The sequence below is a fragment of the Tachyglossus aculeatus genome, chromosome 23 (assembly GCF_015852505.1).
Source record: "Tachyglossus aculeatus isolate mTacAcu1 chromosome 23, mTacAcu1.pri, whole genome shotgun sequence".
NCBI classification, from domain to species: domain Eukaryota; kingdom Metazoa; phylum Chordata; class Mammalia; order Monotremata; family Tachyglossidae; genus Tachyglossus; species Tachyglossus aculeatus.
Genome location: NC_052088.1, coordinates 14,147,780 through 14,167,759, shown reverse-complemented (window position 1 = coordinate 14,167,759; position 19,980 = coordinate 14,147,780). Strand labels below are relative to the sequence as shown.

The following is a 19,980-nucleotide window of genomic DNA, read 5'->3' as shown; positions in this document are numbered from 1 at the left end:
CCCAGCTCCGCCACTTGTCTGTTATGTGACTTTGGGTAAGTCCTCTGTCCTTCAGTTCCCTCATCAGTAAAATGGGGATTAAGATGGTGAGCCCAATGTGGGACAGGGATTGGGTCCAGCTTGATTTGCTTATATTACCCCCTACTGCTAAGTATAGTGCTTGGCACATAGTAAGCGCTTAACAAATATCGCAATTATTATTATACAATACTCAGGTTCTACCTGGGGCTCATAGTCTAAGTAGGAGGGAGAACAGCTACGATTACACAGTATGTAAGTGGCAGAGCCAGGATTGGAACCCAAGCCCTCTTGACTTCTTTCCACTAGGCCAATTATTAACAATAATAATAATAGCTATTATTGTTATTTTTTTAATATTGTATTCAGCACTCACTGTAGGCCATACGTGCCGGGGTAGAAAATGTAAGCTATCCCAGTCAGACACAGACCCTGTGACACTTGCCCAAGGTCACACGGCAGCCCAGTGGGAGAGATGGGACTAGACTCCAAATCCCAGGCTTTTTCCACGAGGCCATGCTGCCTCTCCACTTCTCCTTGCCTTCACTGGTCCATCACCTGCAGAAGTTAACCAAGCATCGCTAAGGTTGGGAGGCTGGCGCAAAGCATTCACTGTCTGAATTGGTGGCCGTGCTCAGGTCCCAGCCTTGAGCTGTAGTTGTCAGAAGTCAAGACCTGGACTGGGGGAATAAAGAGCTGGTCTCGTTTTACTGAGTCATTGGTCAGAAACTTTATAATAATAATAATGATAGCATTTATTAAGCGCTTACTATGTGCAAAGCAGTGTTCTAAGCGCTAGGGGAGGTTACAAGGTGATCAGGTTGTCCCACAGGGGGCTCACAGTCTTAATCCCCATTTTACAGATGAGGTAACTGAGGCCCAGAGAAGTTAATTGACTTGCCCACAGTCACACAGCGGACAAGTGGCGGAGCCGGGATTTGAACCCATGACCCCTGACTCCAAAGCCCGTTGCTCTTCCCACTGAGCCACACTGCTTCTCAGTGCTTTATGCTTTATGTTCTAAGGTCCTTGTTTACAAGCCATCTGGGCCGGTCTGACCTATATCAACAGTATTTGTTGAATGCTTACGGAGCGTAGGGCACTGTAAACTGCTTGGGAGAGAAAGATAGAAGCAACACATATTCCCTGCCCTCCAGGAGCTTACAATCTAATGGGGGAGTCACTCTGACAAAAATGTTTCACAAACGGTAGGAGAAGGTACTTACTGAGGGCATTATATAGAGGAGATGGGGGCCCTTCTGTGAAGTCCAAGAACAATCCCTGGTTATTTTCACCAGCTCCTGATCAAATTTAAGCATTGGATTTGGGTCTCCAGGATCATCCCTCTGTTTCTCTCAAAATGTTCTGCAAGATTACACTAGTTAGATGGTAGAAAAAAAAGAGTTTGAACAAATTGGGCTCATATTTAGTTCCAAAGATCCACAGATTGGATAACCCAATGAAATTGGCTCAAGGCCACCTCGGGTAGTCAAATTTGCTCCTAATTTCTTAGTATAGGAGTGAGCTAAACTAGTCTCTGACCGCACAACTGATTGATTAGTTTGGCTGGTATTCAGACACACCCAGCTCTGCCAGAGCACGTGGCTTGACTAGTAGCTCCCCAGTTAAGCCCTCTTTCCCTGGCTCCCTCTCCCTTCTACATCATCAATGCTCTTCAGTCTGTGACTTCTGGTCATTTGATATTCATCCCACCCACAGCACTTAGGTATATCTCAATAAATTATATATTAGAAGCTATTTATATTAATAAACATAAACACACTGTAGTTGGGCAGGGAACGTGTCTACCAGCTCTGTTGAATTGTATCCTCTCAATCGTTTGGTACAACACTCTGCACATAGAAACAGCATTGTGCATTCCCTTGGTGACGATGATGAGAGTAGCTCTGGCTGGGACCTTGCGGCAGAATTAGAGAGTGTTCTTCTGATAGGGAGGGGTTGTCTGGTTATAGAGGGAAAGACATGGCATCAGGAGAGGCATTCTGTAGGCATATGAGCATGCGCTGGGCATGGTGAATACTTCGACACAAATTCTCCTTAACATGAGAAGCAGCATGGTGCAGTGGCTAGAGCATGGGCCTGAGACTCAGAAGGGCATGGGTTCTAATCCCAGCTCTGCCACTTGTCTGCTATGTGACCCAGGGCAAGTCACTTCACTTCTCTGTGCCTGTTACCTCATTTGTAAAATGAGGATTGAGACTGTGAGGCCAACGTGGAACAGGGACTGTGTCCAAACCAATTTACTTGTATCCACCCCAGCACTTAGTACAGTGCCTGGCACACAGTAAGTGCTTAACAAATAACCACAACAATTACTATTACTTAACGTGTCCCCCATCTACTAGGAGAACTGCTCTGTAGTCAGTACACTGATTGGATGGCCAAAAGCGCATGTGCATCGATTGAAAAGTTCCTAAATGACTGAGCTTGGCAATAGCCTTGGGATTTTTTCACGTTCCAGCCTTTGACCCTTCCAGGCCCAGGGAGCAGCTTCCAATTTGTCTAGTTCCATTCCCTGTCATGTATAGATAGCTCTTTTCTTAATGGGGCATGTCCCAAAGCCACCCAGTTTCATTCATTTATAACAAAGGAAGTGCTTGGTGATTATGAAGTTCCTATATACACTTCAGTTAGTATGCATTCTAAGATCCCCAGAAATAAATGGAATCCTCAAACACTGAACCAATTTCCCCTCTTGTGTTTGGAGAGAATTAATGTTTTCCTTCCATATTCATTCAATTGTATTTATTGAGCGCTTACTGTGTGCAGAGCACTGTACTAAGTGCTTGGGAAGTACAAGTTGGCAACATATAGAGATGGTCCATACCCAACAACGGGCTCACAGTCTAGAAGACTGTGACATATGAATCCGGCTAACAAAGCAGCACACTCGTAATTGTGCTTTCAGAACTGTGAGGTGGAGTCTCCTGTGTACCGAACCGGGTGAATTCAGATACCTGGAGTTGGGTGAAGGGAGAGGGAAAGGTCTCATGTACATGGGATTTAAAGACTGTTTGGATCACCTCTGCCCCGGCATTCCTTATTGCACAGACTTTATATTGGGAGGATTGAGCGAGCTCATTCAGTCAATCAATCAAAAATCCAAGGTGTATATTGAGTGCTGTGAGCTGAGCCCCTGGTCGTAGGTACTTGAGAGGGAACAGAAGTGTATAGTTGACTGTTATGTTTGCAGCTTATGTAACTTCCAGTCCTGGGGGACCGGAAGGTGGGCATTTATTCTGAACTTGTGGGACCACTGGGTTGGGCAGTAACATTTTGCTTGAATTTTCTCATGCAGGAAATAAGCCTGAACCGATTGGACGGTTCAAGTCATGAAAACTCACTCTTCATAAATGAAGCTGTGGTTCCCGTGTCACCTAACAGTCCCTGTACATCAAATCCACCTGGAGTCTATCGAGAAGGATCTCATTCGACAAACGCCTCGGGGGAGACAAGGACTAGTGAAGCAGACCAAGCCACTCTCCAGAAGGGCACGGCTGATCCCACGGATGATCCCTGCCAACTTTGGAGCTCTGCTGGTCCCAGCCAGCGGACCCCCGCCCCTCTTCCCTGGAGCAGCAAGGATGCTGGTTACAATGGTAAATAATCAGCGACGGTGGTTTCTCTGGGTAGCTACCTTGGGACGTGGTGGAAAGCCAGCAGCAGAATGGATGGTGATAACAGGGCGGTGCCGAGCTGGGTCCCTCCTTTTGAGCCCGGTGGTTTCGAGAATTTACGTGAGTGACATTTGTGCCCATTAGGAACCGTGTTTTGTGGGGTTGGGGTTGGGGGAACTGAGACCGTCTGTGGCAGGAACAGATGGCATGCGTCAGCATGAGCACATGGCAGGCCGCATGGATTTGAGGTAAATCATCCAGAGCAAAATGCTTTAGCAGCTCAAACCAGCAGGGAGGACTTGATATTTCACAGTGGTCCCTGGTGTATTCTGATAAGCATTTTGTGAAATTCAACGCCTGCCGTAAGGCATCTGGTGAGGGGCTGTCATTTGGCTTCAGGAGTCAAGCCCCAGACTAACCAATCGTGGTAAAAAAAGAAGAAGATGCAGAATCTCAATTTGAGGTGAGGTGAGGCCTGGTGCGGGGATGTTTTGGGGAACCAGAAACATGGTTGAAACAAAGGCATGAAGGGGGGCTGAATTCTGGTCCCCTCTAGAACGAATGACCTATTGGCCTAATCTCAGGATGAATTTTGATTTCATAATGTTACTTGGGCCATATCCATTCCTGAGGGATGGGCAACTGAGGATTTTCTGAACCTCAGTCCCTCTTTGGGGTAGTAATGATTGGCTGACTTCCCGATTAGAATGCATTGTGCGTTTGTGAATGTGGTTTTACTCACTGGCTTCAGTTTATTATGGTGGACTGTGTTTGAGGTGAATGGCACTCTGTGTTTTTTTTTTTAAGGAATATTTTTCTATGTAACTTCTTTGTTACTAGTTATTGGAGGATGATGCTCTGGAAAATTTCAGAAAGCATGGTAAATCTACGCTTTAAAGTGCAAAGGTTTTGGGTTTTTTGTGGAGGAGGGGAGGGGAGAGTAGGGAAGGGGAGGGAAGAGGAGAGGAGAATTGGGAAGCATGTGTTTCCAGTTCATTGACCATTCTCAAATGTAGCTTCTTTTCCATCCACACAGTTTTAATAATTGTGGTATTGTTAAGCACTTATGTGCCAAGAACTGTACTAAGCGTTAGAGTAGATACAAGTCAGAAGCTCATGGGTTCTAATCCCAGCTCCGCCACTTGTCTGCTGTGTGACTTTGTGTAAGTCACTTCACTTCCTCTGTCCTTCAGTTCCCTCATCTGTAAAATGGGGATTAAGACGGTGAGCCCAATGTGGGACAGGGATTGGGTCCAGCCTGATTTGCTTATATTACCCCCTACTGCTTAGTATAGTGCTTGGCACATAGTAAGCGCTTAACAAATATCACAATTATAATTATACAATACTCAGGTTCTACCTGGGGCTCATAGTCTAAGTAGGAGGGAGAACAGCTATGATTACACAGTATGTAAGTGGCAGAGCCAGGATTCCATGTTCTTCCTGCCCAAACGTAGCTTCTTTTCCATCCACACCGTTCTAATTTAGAACACAGTTATTTATACTCCTTATTAAGAAATCACAGTACTTCATCCAACCTGTAGCACTTTTTCATTTCTTTTTTATTCATCTCCACAATCTTCTGGATCTCCAGATTTCATTTTTAATTGTTGTTTTTGAAGTGAAATGGGCAGAGGGATCTAGCAGGCCACATAAAAACTCCATTTTCCATGTAATGTGTAAATAACGTTTTAGGAAGTGAGCACAACCTCTTCAGGAAGGCTTTTTAAGATGGCATATTTCCGTAATGAATGGCTGACCAGTTTGTAAAGTTCCTTCTCATATCCATTATACAAAGACTTCAGGGCAATTTCCCACACAGGTAAAACTGGCAGTAGTTGCTATACTCTGAAGAGAAAAGGTATGTTTGAAAGGCACTCAGGAAGAGGAAGAAAATAATTAAAAGAAAAGTTGCTGTAGTTCTCCAGGCTAAAACTTGTTCAAGAAACTTGTCCGGAAGGAGGCAAGTCTTCTGGCCAGGAAGGATCAGAAAGGTGGTGAGATTGTCTTGTAGAGAGGCTGTGGGCTCTGCTACTCAATGATGATCTTTAACTTGCTTTTCCCAGGATCTAGAGAGCCTAGCTATCCGTTTTGAAATATAATGGAGGTGGAGAAAACTACTCCTGGTGGCAGACACCTTTACATGATGCATTTGGTGAATCTGCACCCTTAAATAAGGCCCTTTACCATCAATCCCCATCAGCAAAGAGCATTGTTTTGCTTTTCCAGATTAAGCCCCAAGTTAAGGGCATTTTGGCTTTAAGACTGTGAGCCCCACGTGGGACAACTTGATCACACTGTATCCCCCCAGCGCTTAGAACAGTGCTTTGCACATAGTAAGCGCTTAACAAATACCATTATTATAATTACCTTTCAGAAACGTTTCCAGGTGTTGGTGGTGAGAGAAAGGTGAGGAACGATGCAATTTTCTAAAGGTAGTAAGTTTGTTATTCCTCCAGGTATCCCCAGGGGCTTTCTAGGACCAAGCGTTTCTCATGGAGGGCTTGTGTTGAGCAAAAGGCCTCTTACCCATTTTGTCTTTGAGTGGGTGGGCCACCCCACCAGCACACTTGCTTGCTTTCAGGCAACCGCTCCCTAACAAAGATGCTGACAACTCTGAGTCCGCAAACTCCTTTGTTCCCGACCCGTAGAAATGACTGACCTCAACCTTACTGCTGGCTGGGTTCCAGGGAGGAGAGGCTCGACCTTGGCTTTCCGAGTGGAGTGAGCCGGTGGAGGCCAGCTGCCAGTTTCCCAATCGCATGGTTCCCCCAGGCCCAGGAGCTGCCTGAGGATGCTGTCTCATTTCTCAGGGGCGACGAGATGAGGGAAGTGATTGGCCGTTCCTCTCCCCCATCCTTGATCCCTCCTTTTCCTCTTGAGGTCCAGTCTGGGGCAGGCCCACAGACGGGGTCACTCCTGATGCAATGGGAGCGGAGGAATCTGAGACGTTTTCTGAGTTGAACTGAGGGAGAGAGAGAGAGATGATCCCCTTGTGAGATCAGCCCAGTTTGGGCTGGTATCCCTGACAGCCTCACCGACACACTCTTCCTGAGGGTGGGCCTGAACTCCCAGTTTAATATTCTTTGGCCTGAGCCCTGCCAATCATCCACCATCAACATTAATGGGCCTACTGAGTCCTCGGGCCCTTACTAAGCATGTGGGAGGGCTGCAGTAGCAAGGTGAGCATTCTCGAAGTGCTCACATTCTGATGATGGATGTTCCCGTCTGCCCCATCCTGGGCCAGGATCAGGCAGGGCAGTCAGGGGCCCAGCCATTCTCATCACTACTAACTCTAACCCCAAGAGGCACAACTCATAGCCCAGGGCACTGCACTTCAGCCAGGGGGCCACCTTAAGAGCACGGATGGTGTCTTCCAGCTCAAATGTGTGCTCTCCCAAGCACTTAGTGCAGTGTTGGCCTACACTAGGTGCTCAATTACCGTTATTGTTCAGTTTCCCTGGGGGGACTCCCTGTCCCCCACTTGTTATTAAAATAAAATTAATAGTCAAACAGGTTAGACCAGCTAGAAGCCAAAATAACACTTTCTTAAATGCAGAGAAGACTGTTGTAGTGTAAATCTATTTTTAGCAGTCAGCTTGATTCCCTTGGGCAAAACAATTAGTGGTTGTTTGGTTCAACACATGCTCCTAAGGAGTGAGAACATCTGTAGTCAGCCCAGCCTCCTGCATGTCAGCAAGGAGATATTGTGTGAAATAATGCACGTTCATTCCAGCAACTCGGCATTAATCTCCCCCTCCCGGCTCCGCCTTCCCCACGGCCCTTGGTTTTGTGTGCTGTGTCTGTCTCCAGGGCCGCACCCCAGCTCAGCCTCCCAACGACCGGCCAGCACTGGGGGAACCTGTCCATCCCGCTCACTTTCTCTGGGCTGGAGAAGGGTGGTGGTCAGGAGAGGAGGGAAGGGCACCTGCTCTGAAGATACCGTGCCTTCTCGAGATGCCACACATTCCATCCCTAGGTTTCACATGGGCAAAGTAGAAAATGTTTCTGCCATCTCTGTGGACCTATTCTGAGAGGATGGTCTGTGATTAGAGTTGGGAGCTATTTTGTTTAACAGATTTCTTGTTACTCATGTTCCCAGTACTTAGGGGCCTTAGTTTTCCATCTGTGAAGTGGAAACATGCATTTAATGTGTAGATCAGTTTGAGTTCCTTGACCAGAAGACCAGGCTTTTCGGCCTAATCCTAGTGGCCTATCCGATTGCATGTGAAATCTCAATATCTGTTTTTTTATATTTTCTCCGGGGACGAGTTTCCCCGTTCTCCTGGAACCCGGGGACGTATTCTGGCAGGCAGAGCCTGTCATGATGGCAAGTCCACATGGCACCCCAGGGCCAGAGCCCACCGGCAGAACTCTTCCTTCCCTCCCGGCGGGGCCCCATACCCAGACACCCGCGCATTGGTCAGAGGGCATTTCCCTGGTTTGACTGTCACGTTCGAGTCAAAGTGCAGAGTGAAAACCCGTGCCCTGGCAGGCCTCGATGTACAAGGAAGGAAGGATACCGATCTTCGTCATTGCCTGCGCTTTCGGTCGTAAACAGGTTGAGATCTTGGATGAACTCTGTAACGATTTGCACCACCAACTCGCTCGCTTTTCTGTAGCTTTCATCTTAGACACCTCCTGCCGCAGCTTTCTTTTCCAGTGAAGCTGAGCTGCACCCCATCACACTGGTGAGCTGATCTGAGCGAGCCCTTTTCTGGTCTGAGAGGGCCACTAAGAGGCTGGTCTAGCCAGGAGGCTTAACTCCTCAGTGGGTTGGAAAAGGATCTGAAAAATGAAGGCATAATGTTCTGGAAGAAGCATTTACCAGCATGGCATTGGCAGGGTTTCCATGTATTTAATGACCTGTTTCCTTCTAGTGATCTTGGCGTGCTGTTCGGTGATTTGCAATCAATTAATCACAAAAATGTAATCCTGCAATAAGATCCATGCCATAAAACAGCCTCATAAATCCACAAGTAACAAAAGGTTAGGCACCGCGTTCCTCCGTGGCCACTTCATCTGAAAGCCCCCAGACCCATGGCTCTGCTCTAGGGGTCTCAGAGCCCTCGGTGGCTCCCGGGGTGGTCCCGGGAGTGGCTTCTGGTCTGCTCTGACTCCGCAGGCTCCCATTCCTCAAATGCTGTTCAGCAGTCTGAGCAAAGCCCAGGGCCTCCCCCCGGACCTCCCCGGGCCTGTGTTCTGGCCTACTGGCTCCTGCTCAGGCGCCTCTGAAAGAAGATCCTTGGAAAAACAGGGCCGAAAGGGATTCTGGGGGGAATCAAGTAGGGCTATGGTGCTTACTAGCTTTCCTTCTGACCAAAGGGGAGTTTACTGTTACTAGACAAAATGCTCAAAGTATTGAGCTCTCCCCCTCCCCCTCGTCCCCCTCTCCATCCCCCCATCTTACCTCCTTCCCTTCCCCACAGCACCTGTATATATGTATATATGTTTGTACATATTTATTATTCTATTTATTTATTTATTTATTTTACTTGCACATAGCTATTCTATTTATTTTATTTTGTTAGTATGTTTGGTTTTGTTCTCTGTCTCCCCCTTTTAGACTGTGAGCCCACTGTTGGGTAGGGACTGTCTCTATATGTTGCCAATTTGTACTTCCCAAGCGCTTAGTACAGTGCTCTGCACATAGTAAGCGCTCAATAAATACGATTGATGATGATGATGATGAGCTAGAGGCAGCAAGACCTCCCTTATTCTAACATTTTCCTCCCTGTGCAGTCAAGCTCTTTCTCTCGTGACTAGCTGGTGAAATAACAGTAGTGGTGTTCATGAAGCCTTGCTCCCTATATGCAGGGGAACAGTGTCTGAGTGCTGGGGTAACTACAAGACGATGAGAGTAGACACCATCTCTGTCCTATTGAGCCTCCCAGAGGCTTACAGATGTGGAAACTGGGACACAGAGAGGTTAAAAGTGACCCACCCAAGCCAAGGGCAGAGCTGAAAACTTGGGTCTCCTTAATCTCCAGTCCAGTGGTCTTTCTTTTAACTGAAAATCATTTCCCCTCATTTGTTTTGTGGACTTGGGAGGAAATCTTGCGAGCATGCTCTTGTCAGCAGTTGAGCGGCTCGAAAGTCTTCCCTTCCCTTCCCTGTGGTAAACAACCCCAATTCCTTTCTCCTCTCCACCTGAGACCTACTTGTTATCTTTTCAGTGATCCCTGCAGCTCTTCCTCTCTCCTCAAGTGCAGCCAGCAAAGCTGGACACTGGGCTAGACAGAATAATCCTCTTGAATCTTCCCGTAGCCGGCAAGTTTTAGTTTTTTCTCCTCCAGATCCCAAGGGGTCACGTTTGGCCGCATGAGCCAATGCTTGTGAGATTCAGAGGAGGAATGAGTCGGAGGGGAAGCATGCTTTTGTCTCAGGAATAACACTATTTGTCTGAAGCGGATGACAGGAGAAATCAATCAAGCTGGGGGTGATAATAAAGTAGAAAAATGCTATCGGGTGAAGGAACTTTCCTCTGGTTGGTGGTTCTAGCATAGTCATGTTTAGAAATGGCCAGAATAATGTAGCTCAGAATGTAATGAGCCTTATAGAGGCTCGAGAAGCTGGATGGCCTAGTGGGTAGGGCATGGGCCTGAGAGTCAGAAGGACCTGGGTTCTAATCCAGACTCCTCAACATGTTGGCTGTGTGACCTTAGGCAAGTCACTTAACTTCTCTGTGCCTCAGTTACCTCATCTGTAAAATGGGAATTGAGACTGTGAGTCCCTTGTGGGACACGGACTGTGTCCAACTTGATTAACTTGTATCTACCCCAGCATTTAGTACAGTGCCTGGCACATAGGAAGCGCTTAACAAATACCATTTAAAAAAAAAAGGGAACATGTCCCTAATTCTATCATACTGTACTCTTCTGAGCACTCAGTACAGTGCTCTGCACATAGGTGCTCAATAAATACCACTGATTGAAACAAGATTATGTTGCTCTCTTGGAGCTCTATGTTGCTCCAGTAAAATAAGCGTTCAATCAGTGGCATTTATTGAGCACTTACTATGTGCACAGCACTACACTTAAGTGCTTCAGAAAGTACAACAGACTCAGTAGACACACTTCCTACCCAAGAATGTTTTGGGTAGGGAACATTTCTGGACTCCGGTAATACTTTAGTACAGTGCATTGCATGTTATAGGCACTCAATAAATCCCACTGTTGCTGCTTACCTTTAAAATTAAAACAGCCAAATGTCTTTGCCATTTGTAGCACTTATAACTGAGTGTTCCTTTGGCTAGTTTTCTTAAGGGATCTTGTTTTATGCGTTTTATATTCAGGCTTTCAGGGTGCAAGAAATGAAAGCTAAATGAGAATTGAAAATTGCACTCTTATCATTGGAAAGTGCTAGCTATACCTGCTGAGACAATGAACAGTGTCCTCCCATTTTACACGTTCATTCCTCGAACAAAACAGATAAAATAGAAAGCAGAAGCTTGGGAACAACTTTTAGATACATGAAGCTCTTTTTTCCACACTGGCCATTTGGACATCATTCATAAATACCTTTAGGAACACACAAACGTTCAGATGGACGTATTGTCTCACATCCCTTGGATGAAACTGAAGTGGTTTGAGGGACTTGTGTCATGTCGCCTGTCACAATGGATGCTGGTTTTCTTCTTAGCTTCCAAACCCTGGAAATGCGTAAAGCAGCAGAGATCACATTTGATTATTCAGGAAAAGCCCACGTTGAGCAGTTTCACTATTTTGGGCACTCTACGATGTTCAGTTTGTAAAATCACTCTTTAATTAATCAGCCCTTTCCACAGAGTTGTGAAAAAAGTCATCTGTGGTGGGTGAGGTTTGTCATTTTGGAAAAGAGTGCACCAAAGTAGGCTTTTGGTTGGTGAGAACAGTGTTTTGGTTCCATGGAGACATTCTGGGGCAAACCAAGGCTGGGTGTTCTGCTCTGGCCCCTTGAGCTGGAAAAGGGGTTTTGCAGGGAAAATTCTGGTTTTTGCTTTGCAATGTGCCACACTCTTGCTCGTCCCCTCGCTCCTTGCGCTCTGGGACTCAGAGGGAACTCTCCCAGTAGAGCTGAGAATGTGAGGGCAGGTTCGATCATTGACACCAGGGCAAGTCCTTCTTCCCCAAAGTGCCATCCCACGGCAAGAACTGTTCTGGAAAGAAAGGGCCATGGGGTTGACCGCCGGGCAGCTGGCCTCTCTGGACCTGGGGACCTTGACCAAAGCAGTGGCCAGGAACAGCACGTTTTTAAAGCGCCAGACTATGTTCCCTGCACTATGCTAGCTAAATGATAAGGATATGATATCTTTGTGTGATCCTTCATACCTAATAATAATAATAATGATGGCATTTGTTAAGCACTTACTATGTGCAAAGCACTGTTCTAAGCGCTGGGGAGGATACAAGGTGATCAGATTGTCCCACGTGGGGCTCACATCCCCATTTAACGGATGAGGTAACAGAGGCACAGAGAAGCTAAGTGACTTGCCCAAAGTCACACAGCGGACAATTGGCGGAGCCGGGATTTGAACCCATGACCTCTGACTCCCGAGTCCGGGCTCTTTCCATTGAGCCACGCTGCTTCTCTAATGCACCTAATGCACCAGTCACTAACCTTGGTCCTGCAGGGAGGCGGTGATTTTCCTCATTAGGCCTGTTGTGGGATGACTCCTTGGAGAACTGAGGCCTGAAAGAGTTTAAGAAAAAAGGAAGAAAGTTAGAGGTGTGTCTCGGTTTGGCTATCGGAGGATCGGCAGTGTGGTGCTTCCCCAGATCCTTTTGAGACCATAGGCCGGGCAAATCTAATTAGAAATGCAGTTTTCTTTCTCCACAGGGACCTCTTGGGAGCTGTAGTAGTGCTTGTTTTACTGCTTCTATGGGCACTGAGACCTCAACTTCTTATATCCCCCACAACCCAGTGTAGTAGCGTTTCTCTCTAGAAGTGGGGTGTCTTTTCTCCCCGGGACGTATGGATCAGACTGCACAGAGTGGTCAGAGAGCGACATCATAATTGTGGTATTTGTTAACTGTTTACTACCTCCCAGGCACTGGGGTCGATACAAGGTATTCGGGTTGGGCACAGTCCCTGCCCCAGTCAGGGCTCATATTCTAAGTAGGAAGGAGAACAGGTATTGAATCCTCACTTGACAGGTGAGGAAACTGGGTCACACAGCAAGTAAGTCGGCATTAGAACCTCTGACTCTCCTCTGGTTCCCAGGCCCGTGTCTTTCCACTAGGTCATGCTGCTTCTTATGATACATGAAGTCACGATACATACCGTCTATAAAGGGGCTTCTGTGTTTGGTCACAGAGAGTCGGTTTCAGGCAACTGTCAGTGTCCACTGAGGTTGACGATGGAATCTCCGGCTGGAATTCCAAGGTAGGTTTGAGGATTGAGGCAATCCTGAGCTTTCAGGGCCGAGAACCAAGGAAGGGAAGGAATTAGTTATGTCACTCACGGCTTCCTCAGCACCACTCGTTCTGTCTAGTTCTTTCAGTCGTGTTCCTGCTGGGACACAGAGCTTAATAGGCAGGGGGGTAACACCTAGTGCGGGGCACCAATAAAGCACACAGGGCATAGATTTCTCCTTAATGCTTAGAGGGTGAGCATGGCATGGGGCAGGAATCTATCCCAACTGGTTATTTTACATCCACCCTAAACACTTAGCCCAGTTCCTGGCACCTAGGAGGTGTTTAATGAAAGCCATAATCATTATTATCATCATTATCGACAGTGTACAAAGAGCAGCTCATCGATCGTGACTCTTGCTGCCCTGAGCCGAATTCAACCGAAACTCCGAGTGAGGAACTTTGTGAATTCTGCTGCACCCAGGATCTGTCATTGAGGATAATTGTGCTATCTGTTAAGTGCTTACTATGTGTCACTGAGGATAACTGTGCTATCTGTTAAGTGCTTACTATGTGTCAAGCACTGGGCTAGATAGATGGCAAGCAGGTCCCACATGGGGCACACAGTCTAAATAGAAGGGACAACGTTTAATTGAATCCCCATTAGTTGCCTCTGGGCAAGTGGAAAGAGCTGAAATGACCCCACTGCTCCCCCTTCATTTTTATGAGGAACGAAGGACCCAGAGGAACCTCCCTGAACTAATGGGTGGAGTTCACACCACTCTTCAGCTTCTGTCATTTGTTAGGCACTTTCCTATGTGTCAAGCACTGTTCTAAGCTCTGGGATGGAGGCAGGTTAATTAGGTGGGACACAGTCCCTGTCCCACATGGGGCTCCCACCTAAGTAGGATCCAAATAAAACAGAAACTCCCTAATTAAAAAAAGACCTGGGGAAGCATCATATTGTCTATCCCCACCCCCGGTCTCCAAACAATGATGCATCCATCAGTTCCAGGCCCCTAGCCTGTCTGTGGCTTGGTAATGCTAAAAAAACGGTTTAAGTTGGATCAGTAGCAGAAGCAGGATACCGCTTTTCGCTCTCCGGCCGTGCCCCTGACAGGTCGGCGCTACTACCATTACCTTCTTCGCGTCCGGCTGTCTTCCAGTGCCAGTTTCTGGAAGGCAGTGGGCTGGACTCCTGGGATCCAGCCAAGGACCACTTCCAGTTAATAGTGCTGACTTGTGACCCAAACTCTTAAACCTTAAAAGGGGAATCCTCCTGCTGCTTTCTGCTGTTTGGAAAAGGCTTGGAACACTAGCGAGGGAGGTGCTAGATAGGTGTCTACCCCAGTGCTCGCTATAGGAGTTGGCACATAGTAGGAGTTGGCACATAGTAAGCGCTTTAACAAATACCCTAATTAATAAAGTGCTGCTTGAAAGGGAAGTGCTGCCTTTTCAGATTGGGTGTCCAGAAATCAGGTGCGGGATTAGTTTCCGCCTGCTTCATGGAAAACTGGAATACTTTGCATTGGTTTTCCAGGGAAAAGATATGTGAGTCCACTTCCTACGTGATTAGGATATTTCTGAAAGACTCATGTAGTAAGCAGCCCCCTTGCCGATATTCACCTCACATTGGCCTAGTTTGCTGCATTATCTAGCAGTCCATTAATCAGTGGTGTTTATTAAGCATTTACTCTGTGCAGAGCACTTTCCTAAGTGGCGGGGACAGTACTCTATGAGTTGTTATCATTATTATTATTTGTTAACCACTTAGTTCGAGCACAATTCATGCATTGGGGTAGATCAGTTTATCAGGTTGGACACAGTCCCACATGAGGCTCACAGTCTAAGTTGGTAGACAAGATCCCTCCCCACAAAGAACTTACATGGCTTAGTGGGTAGAGCATTGGCCTGGGACTCAGAAGGTTATGGGTTCTAATCCCAGCTCTGCCACCTATCTGCTTTGTGACCTTGGGCAAGTCACTGCACTTCTCTGTGCCTCAGTTATGTCATCTGTAAAAGGGGGATTGAGACTGTGTGCCCCATGTGACACAGGGATTGCATCCAACCTGATTTGTTGGTATCCACCCCAGTGTTCAGAACAGTGCCTGCCACATAGAAAGTGCTTAACAAATACCATAATTATTATCATTACTATTTCCCCAGCTGTAATTTATTTTAATAGGTTTGTAAGAGCTGAAGGATTGGCGTAACAAAGTGCTCAAAGGGTAAGCAGATCATACACACTCTCCTAAAAATGAAGTCTGTCACAACAACCCAGAGCTTTTGCTAGCATGCAGTTGGAAACGACGCTGTCCAAATATGTATCCTTTCAGACACCTCGCGCAACGGATGTGAACTAGTACTAACAATCTAGGTTAGATCATTTCTAAGTAATTCCAAGTGGTTAACAGATCACGTAAGTGCTGAGGTCCATCAAAGCAAATTAGAGTTAAAATGGTGATGTCTTAGGGCTTCTTGAATCGAGCAGCAGCAGCAGGACCTAGTCCATCCAGCCCAGGACTCTGCCTCTGGTAGTGGCAGAGGAGGCTTGGGGACCCCTGGGCCATCCACCCCCTTCAGCGTCTGACCTCATCGTTAAAGATGTGTCTGCCAACATCCCTAATGGTCCCCCTCCGGTAAGCCAAAGTTTAACCTCCAAGATGGATAGCGAGCTCACTGTGGGCAGGAAATGTCACTGTTTATTGTTATATTATACTTTCCCAAGTGTTTAGTAATAATAATGATGGCATTTATTAAGTGCTTACTATGTGCAAAGCACTGTTCTAAGTGCTGGGGAGGTAACAAGGTGATCATCATCATCATCAATCGTATTTATTGAGCGCTTACTATGTGCAGAGCACTGTACTAAGCGCTTTGGAAGTACAAATTGGCAACATACAGAGACAGTCCCATGGGGGGCTCACAGTCTTAATCCCCATTTTACAGATGAGGTAACTGAGGCACAGGGAAGTTAAGCGACTTGCCCGAAGTCACACAGCTGACAATTGGCAGAGCTGGGATTTGAACCCATGACCTCTGACTCCAAAGCCCAGGCTCTTCCCACTGAGGCACGCTGCTTCCCTAGTATAGTGCCTGCACACAGTGCACAGTAAATCCAACTGAATGAATGATGCTTGAGGCACAGCCACCAAAGCTGAGAAGGGGGCTGGGGAACAGCTAGCAGAAGTGTCTGTATGGCAATAAGAAACCAAATCAGCAAGAGGAGAAAGGCCCCCTCCGCTCTCTTCTCCACCATTCTTCCCGGAGGGGAGCTCAATGAGGGCAGGGAAGGTGTCTACTTGCTGCTTTCCCAAGTACTTAGCACAGTGCTCTGCATATAGGAAATGCTCAATAAGTAGTATTGATTGATGGGAGGGGATGAATCCAGACTCCTTGGCAGCCTTTTGTTTCCATTAGCCTGAATTTCAGGGGACTTGGGCTCTTGAGGGCACTCTTGAGCTGAACACCAGTCTCCCAGTAAGGCCTCCCACTTTCCCAGTGTGCACGACCCAGCCTGACTGGAACTATGAAACTGCACGGAAAAAGCAGATGAACCCGATAGCACGAGCATTTGATGCCGGGCAAACATCCTCTTTGCACCACACAGTCACTACTGTTCGCGGGTCAGTCCTCATTACGGTCCTATATTTGCATTTTCCTGGTTCCGGCCTTCCCAGACGAATGGGATTTTGTAAAGCACATCGGCCTGGAAAAACGTTTAAGGACCACTGGGCCGAGTGGTTGCGCCTGCGACCGTTTGGTGGCCCTAACCATGTGGGGGCTTGTAGGGCAGTGGGGAGCTGAAAACGATTAAATACAAAAATAGCCGACAGAACCCAGGATGAGAAACGTGAACTTCACCAAGGGCCGAGCCGCTTTCCTCTGCTAATTAGAACTCACTTGCTCTAAGCATTTGAGTTTCAGGGAGTGGTGAAAATAAAGATTGGGATGAAGCCTAGTCCTGTGGCATTTGCAGCAGACCAAGCCAGAGATGGCGTGTCATTGGTTGCTGGCCTCCTTCTCAAAGACGCCGTGACTCACTTGATGGGCTGCTGAGAATTGACCAAAGTGCTGCTGGCATCTCAGAGGGTGGGACTGGGAGTTAGATGGCTGGGGATCGAAGGGGAAAGGTTTTGTTCAGTGTAGCCCCTAACAAGGTGTGACCCAGCTTTCTCCTTCCATTGACCTATTGTAAACTAGAGGGATGCCACTACCTGCTCACTGGCCTCTAGGGCTATTGCCTCCAATTGCTTTGAGTTCTGTGGGTAGGGAGACAAGGGACTTTGCCCCTGTGGTGTTGGGTGGGAGGAAGCAGGTTGCCCCGATCACAGGTGTCTCTCAAGGAGGCGAGATGGGGCGCTTACTTGCATGCTGTCCCTTCCTTCCTCTCCCCCTCGTCCCCCTCTCCATCCCCCCCATCTTACCTCCTTCCCTTCCCCACAGCACCTGTATATATGTATATATGTTTGTACATATTTTTTACTCTATTTATTTATTTATTTTATTTGTACATATCTATTCTATTTATTTTGTTAGAATGTTTGGTTTTGTTCTCTGTCTCCCCCTTTTAGACTGTGAGCCCACTGTTGTGTAGGGACTGTCTCTGTATGTTGCCAATTTGTACTTCCCAAGTGCTTAGTACAGTGCTCTGCACATAGTAAGCGCTCAATAAATACGATTGATGATGATGATGATGATGCTGTCTTCATGCATGCAAGCATGAGGTTTCGAGGAGCTCTCTCCACATATACAGGGGACAAAAAAGGGGGAGGTCACTCACACTCTCCTGTTCGCCACCGGTGGGGATAAGAACCCACAACCTCCCTCTCCTCAGCCCAGGCTCTTACCTCGGTGCTACAGTGAGATGCCCTTTCACTCCAAACAACCTAATGCTTTTCCACCTCTCCACAAAACACCAATTACAACACCCTCCACGGAAGACAAAGAGACAACACCTCCCCCATGGCCTAGCGAAAAAAGCGATGTGATGGCCTGGCCTGGGAATCAGAGAACGTGAGTTCTAATCCCAGCCCTCACCTTCCTTACATTTCAATTGTCTCATCGATAACATACAGACTCAGTACCAGTTTCTCCCACCCACTTCCACCACGAGCCCCAGGTGGGACAGGGACCATGTCTAACCTGTCGAGGAGAAGCGGCGTGGCTCAGTGGCAAGCGCCCGGCTTTGGGAGTCAGAGGTCGTGGGTTCTAATCCTGGCTCCGCCACTTGTCTGCTGGGTGATCGTGGGCAAGTCACTTCACTTCTCTGGGCCACTTTTACCGCATCTGTAAAATGGGGATTAAGACTGTGAGCCCCATGTGGGACAACCTGTATCCCAGTGTTTGGCACATAGTAAGTGCTTAACAAATGCTATAACAAACCTGTTTTTTTTTTTAAATCTACCACAGTGCTTCTTTTCTAGTAAACACTGCACAAGTACCATGATAACTATTATCCCCATCCCTCCTCCACGCAGAAGCAGGTGAGGGGAAATCAGAACAGGCTTGGAGTCAGATGTGTTCACTTTAAGGAAGGCTAAAGGAGAGTTGTAAAGACCAAGAGTGCTGGTGGGTTGCAAGCTGAGGGGAAGTGAGCAGGCCACCATCACTGATGAGGGACAAGTGGCCCCTGACACCCACAGGGAAGGCCCGGTGCAATCCATCAACCACAAAAATGAGCTTCTTTGCAGGGGGTGGGGACAATGACAGTCTCTCTCTCTCTCTCCCTTGACTCGGACAGGCGGAAGAGAGGATGCGAGGAGCAGGGCCGGGCAAGGAGTGTCCTATAACCCTCCCTCGTTATGCCTGTGTGTTTCAGCTCTGGTGGCGGAGCCGGGATGGGGTCCGGATCTAGGGAGCGAACAACCCCGACCCACCCCCGAAGACCAGCGGAACCCGGGCGGGGACCCCAGCGGAGGAGATGGCGTGGAAGAAAACATTGTTTACCTCTAATCTTGTGCGAAAATGACACAGATAAAAAAAACACTAGCACTTTTGGTGAAAAAGTTGTACGTCAGCTTTCCGAAAATGTGTATTTCCCATAAGGCCAGACTGTGCTAAGGATGGCTGGGTATTCGAGACCCCCTGTACGGTTCCACTTCTTGCCGTGAGTGTAACTACTGATTAAGTTATTGAGAATGGCCCTCGTTTCTAATCTTTAACTCGTCACCCCTCATTTCAGATGTGACATTTACCTCCTGTTCTTCTGCCGCAAAGCCTCTCACTTGAATGGGGGCTTTTTATGGCAGAAGAAGGGGTGAATTTCCCATCATTGACATCACGGTCCAAATTGGATTTCTATTTGACCGCCACCACATTTGGTAGATACAACCCATCTCCCTCTTGGACCCCTACCGGAGTGGCTCCAGAGGCTGCTGTGGGACTGGTCAGATTTGACTTCCTTCAACGGTCCGGGGAGATGGCCGTGTGTCTGGAGAGCTCACATCCGCTTCCGCCTTCCATCACGGAGCTCTCCCCTTCCATTAAGGAAACGAAATGGAAACCGTCTCTGGCTGTGAGGCCTGCTGTATATTGCTTTTCCATGAAGGAAAACCACACCCTGTCTTCAGAAAGGTGACTTCCCCCGCCCCACACCATGTGTGTTAGAAAATAAACCAGGAAATGTTTTCAAGTTGTCCTTCAAAAACATTTGTATACTTTGGTCGGTGTCAATAAATATCTCATACCTCATTGTTCTCCGGGTGAGATTCGTGATGTTCTGCCTCACAGCACACCCGAAATCTTCTCTGCTGCAAAGGAAAGATGGACCTGTGAAAATGGCGCCCTCGAGTCCTAGCTCAACTCCTTTGTGGTGGGAGGGAGCGATCGGGACCCAAAAGATAAGCGAACAACACAGCATTTTTGTTTCTCACTTTGGACTGTACTGTTTCCTTTAGCCACAAGCATAGGGGGTAAGTCCCTCTGGAGGTCGAGTCTGACGATCTGACACGTCCAGATCTCTGAGGAGGGCAGCTTCACCCTGGCTTGGA

The 19,980-nt window shown here is 47.5% G+C and overlaps 1 protein-coding gene and 1 long non-coding RNA gene across 2 annotated transcripts in view; one reads left to right on the top strand and one right to left on the bottom strand.

The window, feature by feature from the left end:
* The window catches only part of ARHGEF28 (Rho guanine nucleotide exchange factor 28), a 265,840-nt gene extending 246,156 nt beyond the window's left edge, over positions 1 to 19,684 (top strand). Inside the window, exons 34-35 of the mRNA XM_038765447.1 lie at positions 3,338 to 3,638; positions 18,810 to 19,684. Coding sequence (XP_038621375.1) covers positions 3,338 to 3,638; positions 18,810 to 18,943 — 435 coding nt within the window. The 3' untranslated portion in view covers positions 18,944 to 19,684. The remainder of the gene's footprint in view (positions 1 to 3,337; positions 3,639 to 18,809) is intronic.
* LOC119944501 lies at positions 11,239 to 13,021 on the bottom strand. Its single transcript, XR_005455923.1, has 3 exons — positions 12,918 to 13,021; positions 12,255 to 12,326; positions 11,239 to 11,307 (listed from the first exon to the last, which is right to left on the bottom strand). It is a non-coding gene; the product is annotated as an uncharacterized LOC119944501 (long non-coding RNA).
* Positions 19,685 to 19,980: the final 296 nt, after the last annotated feature.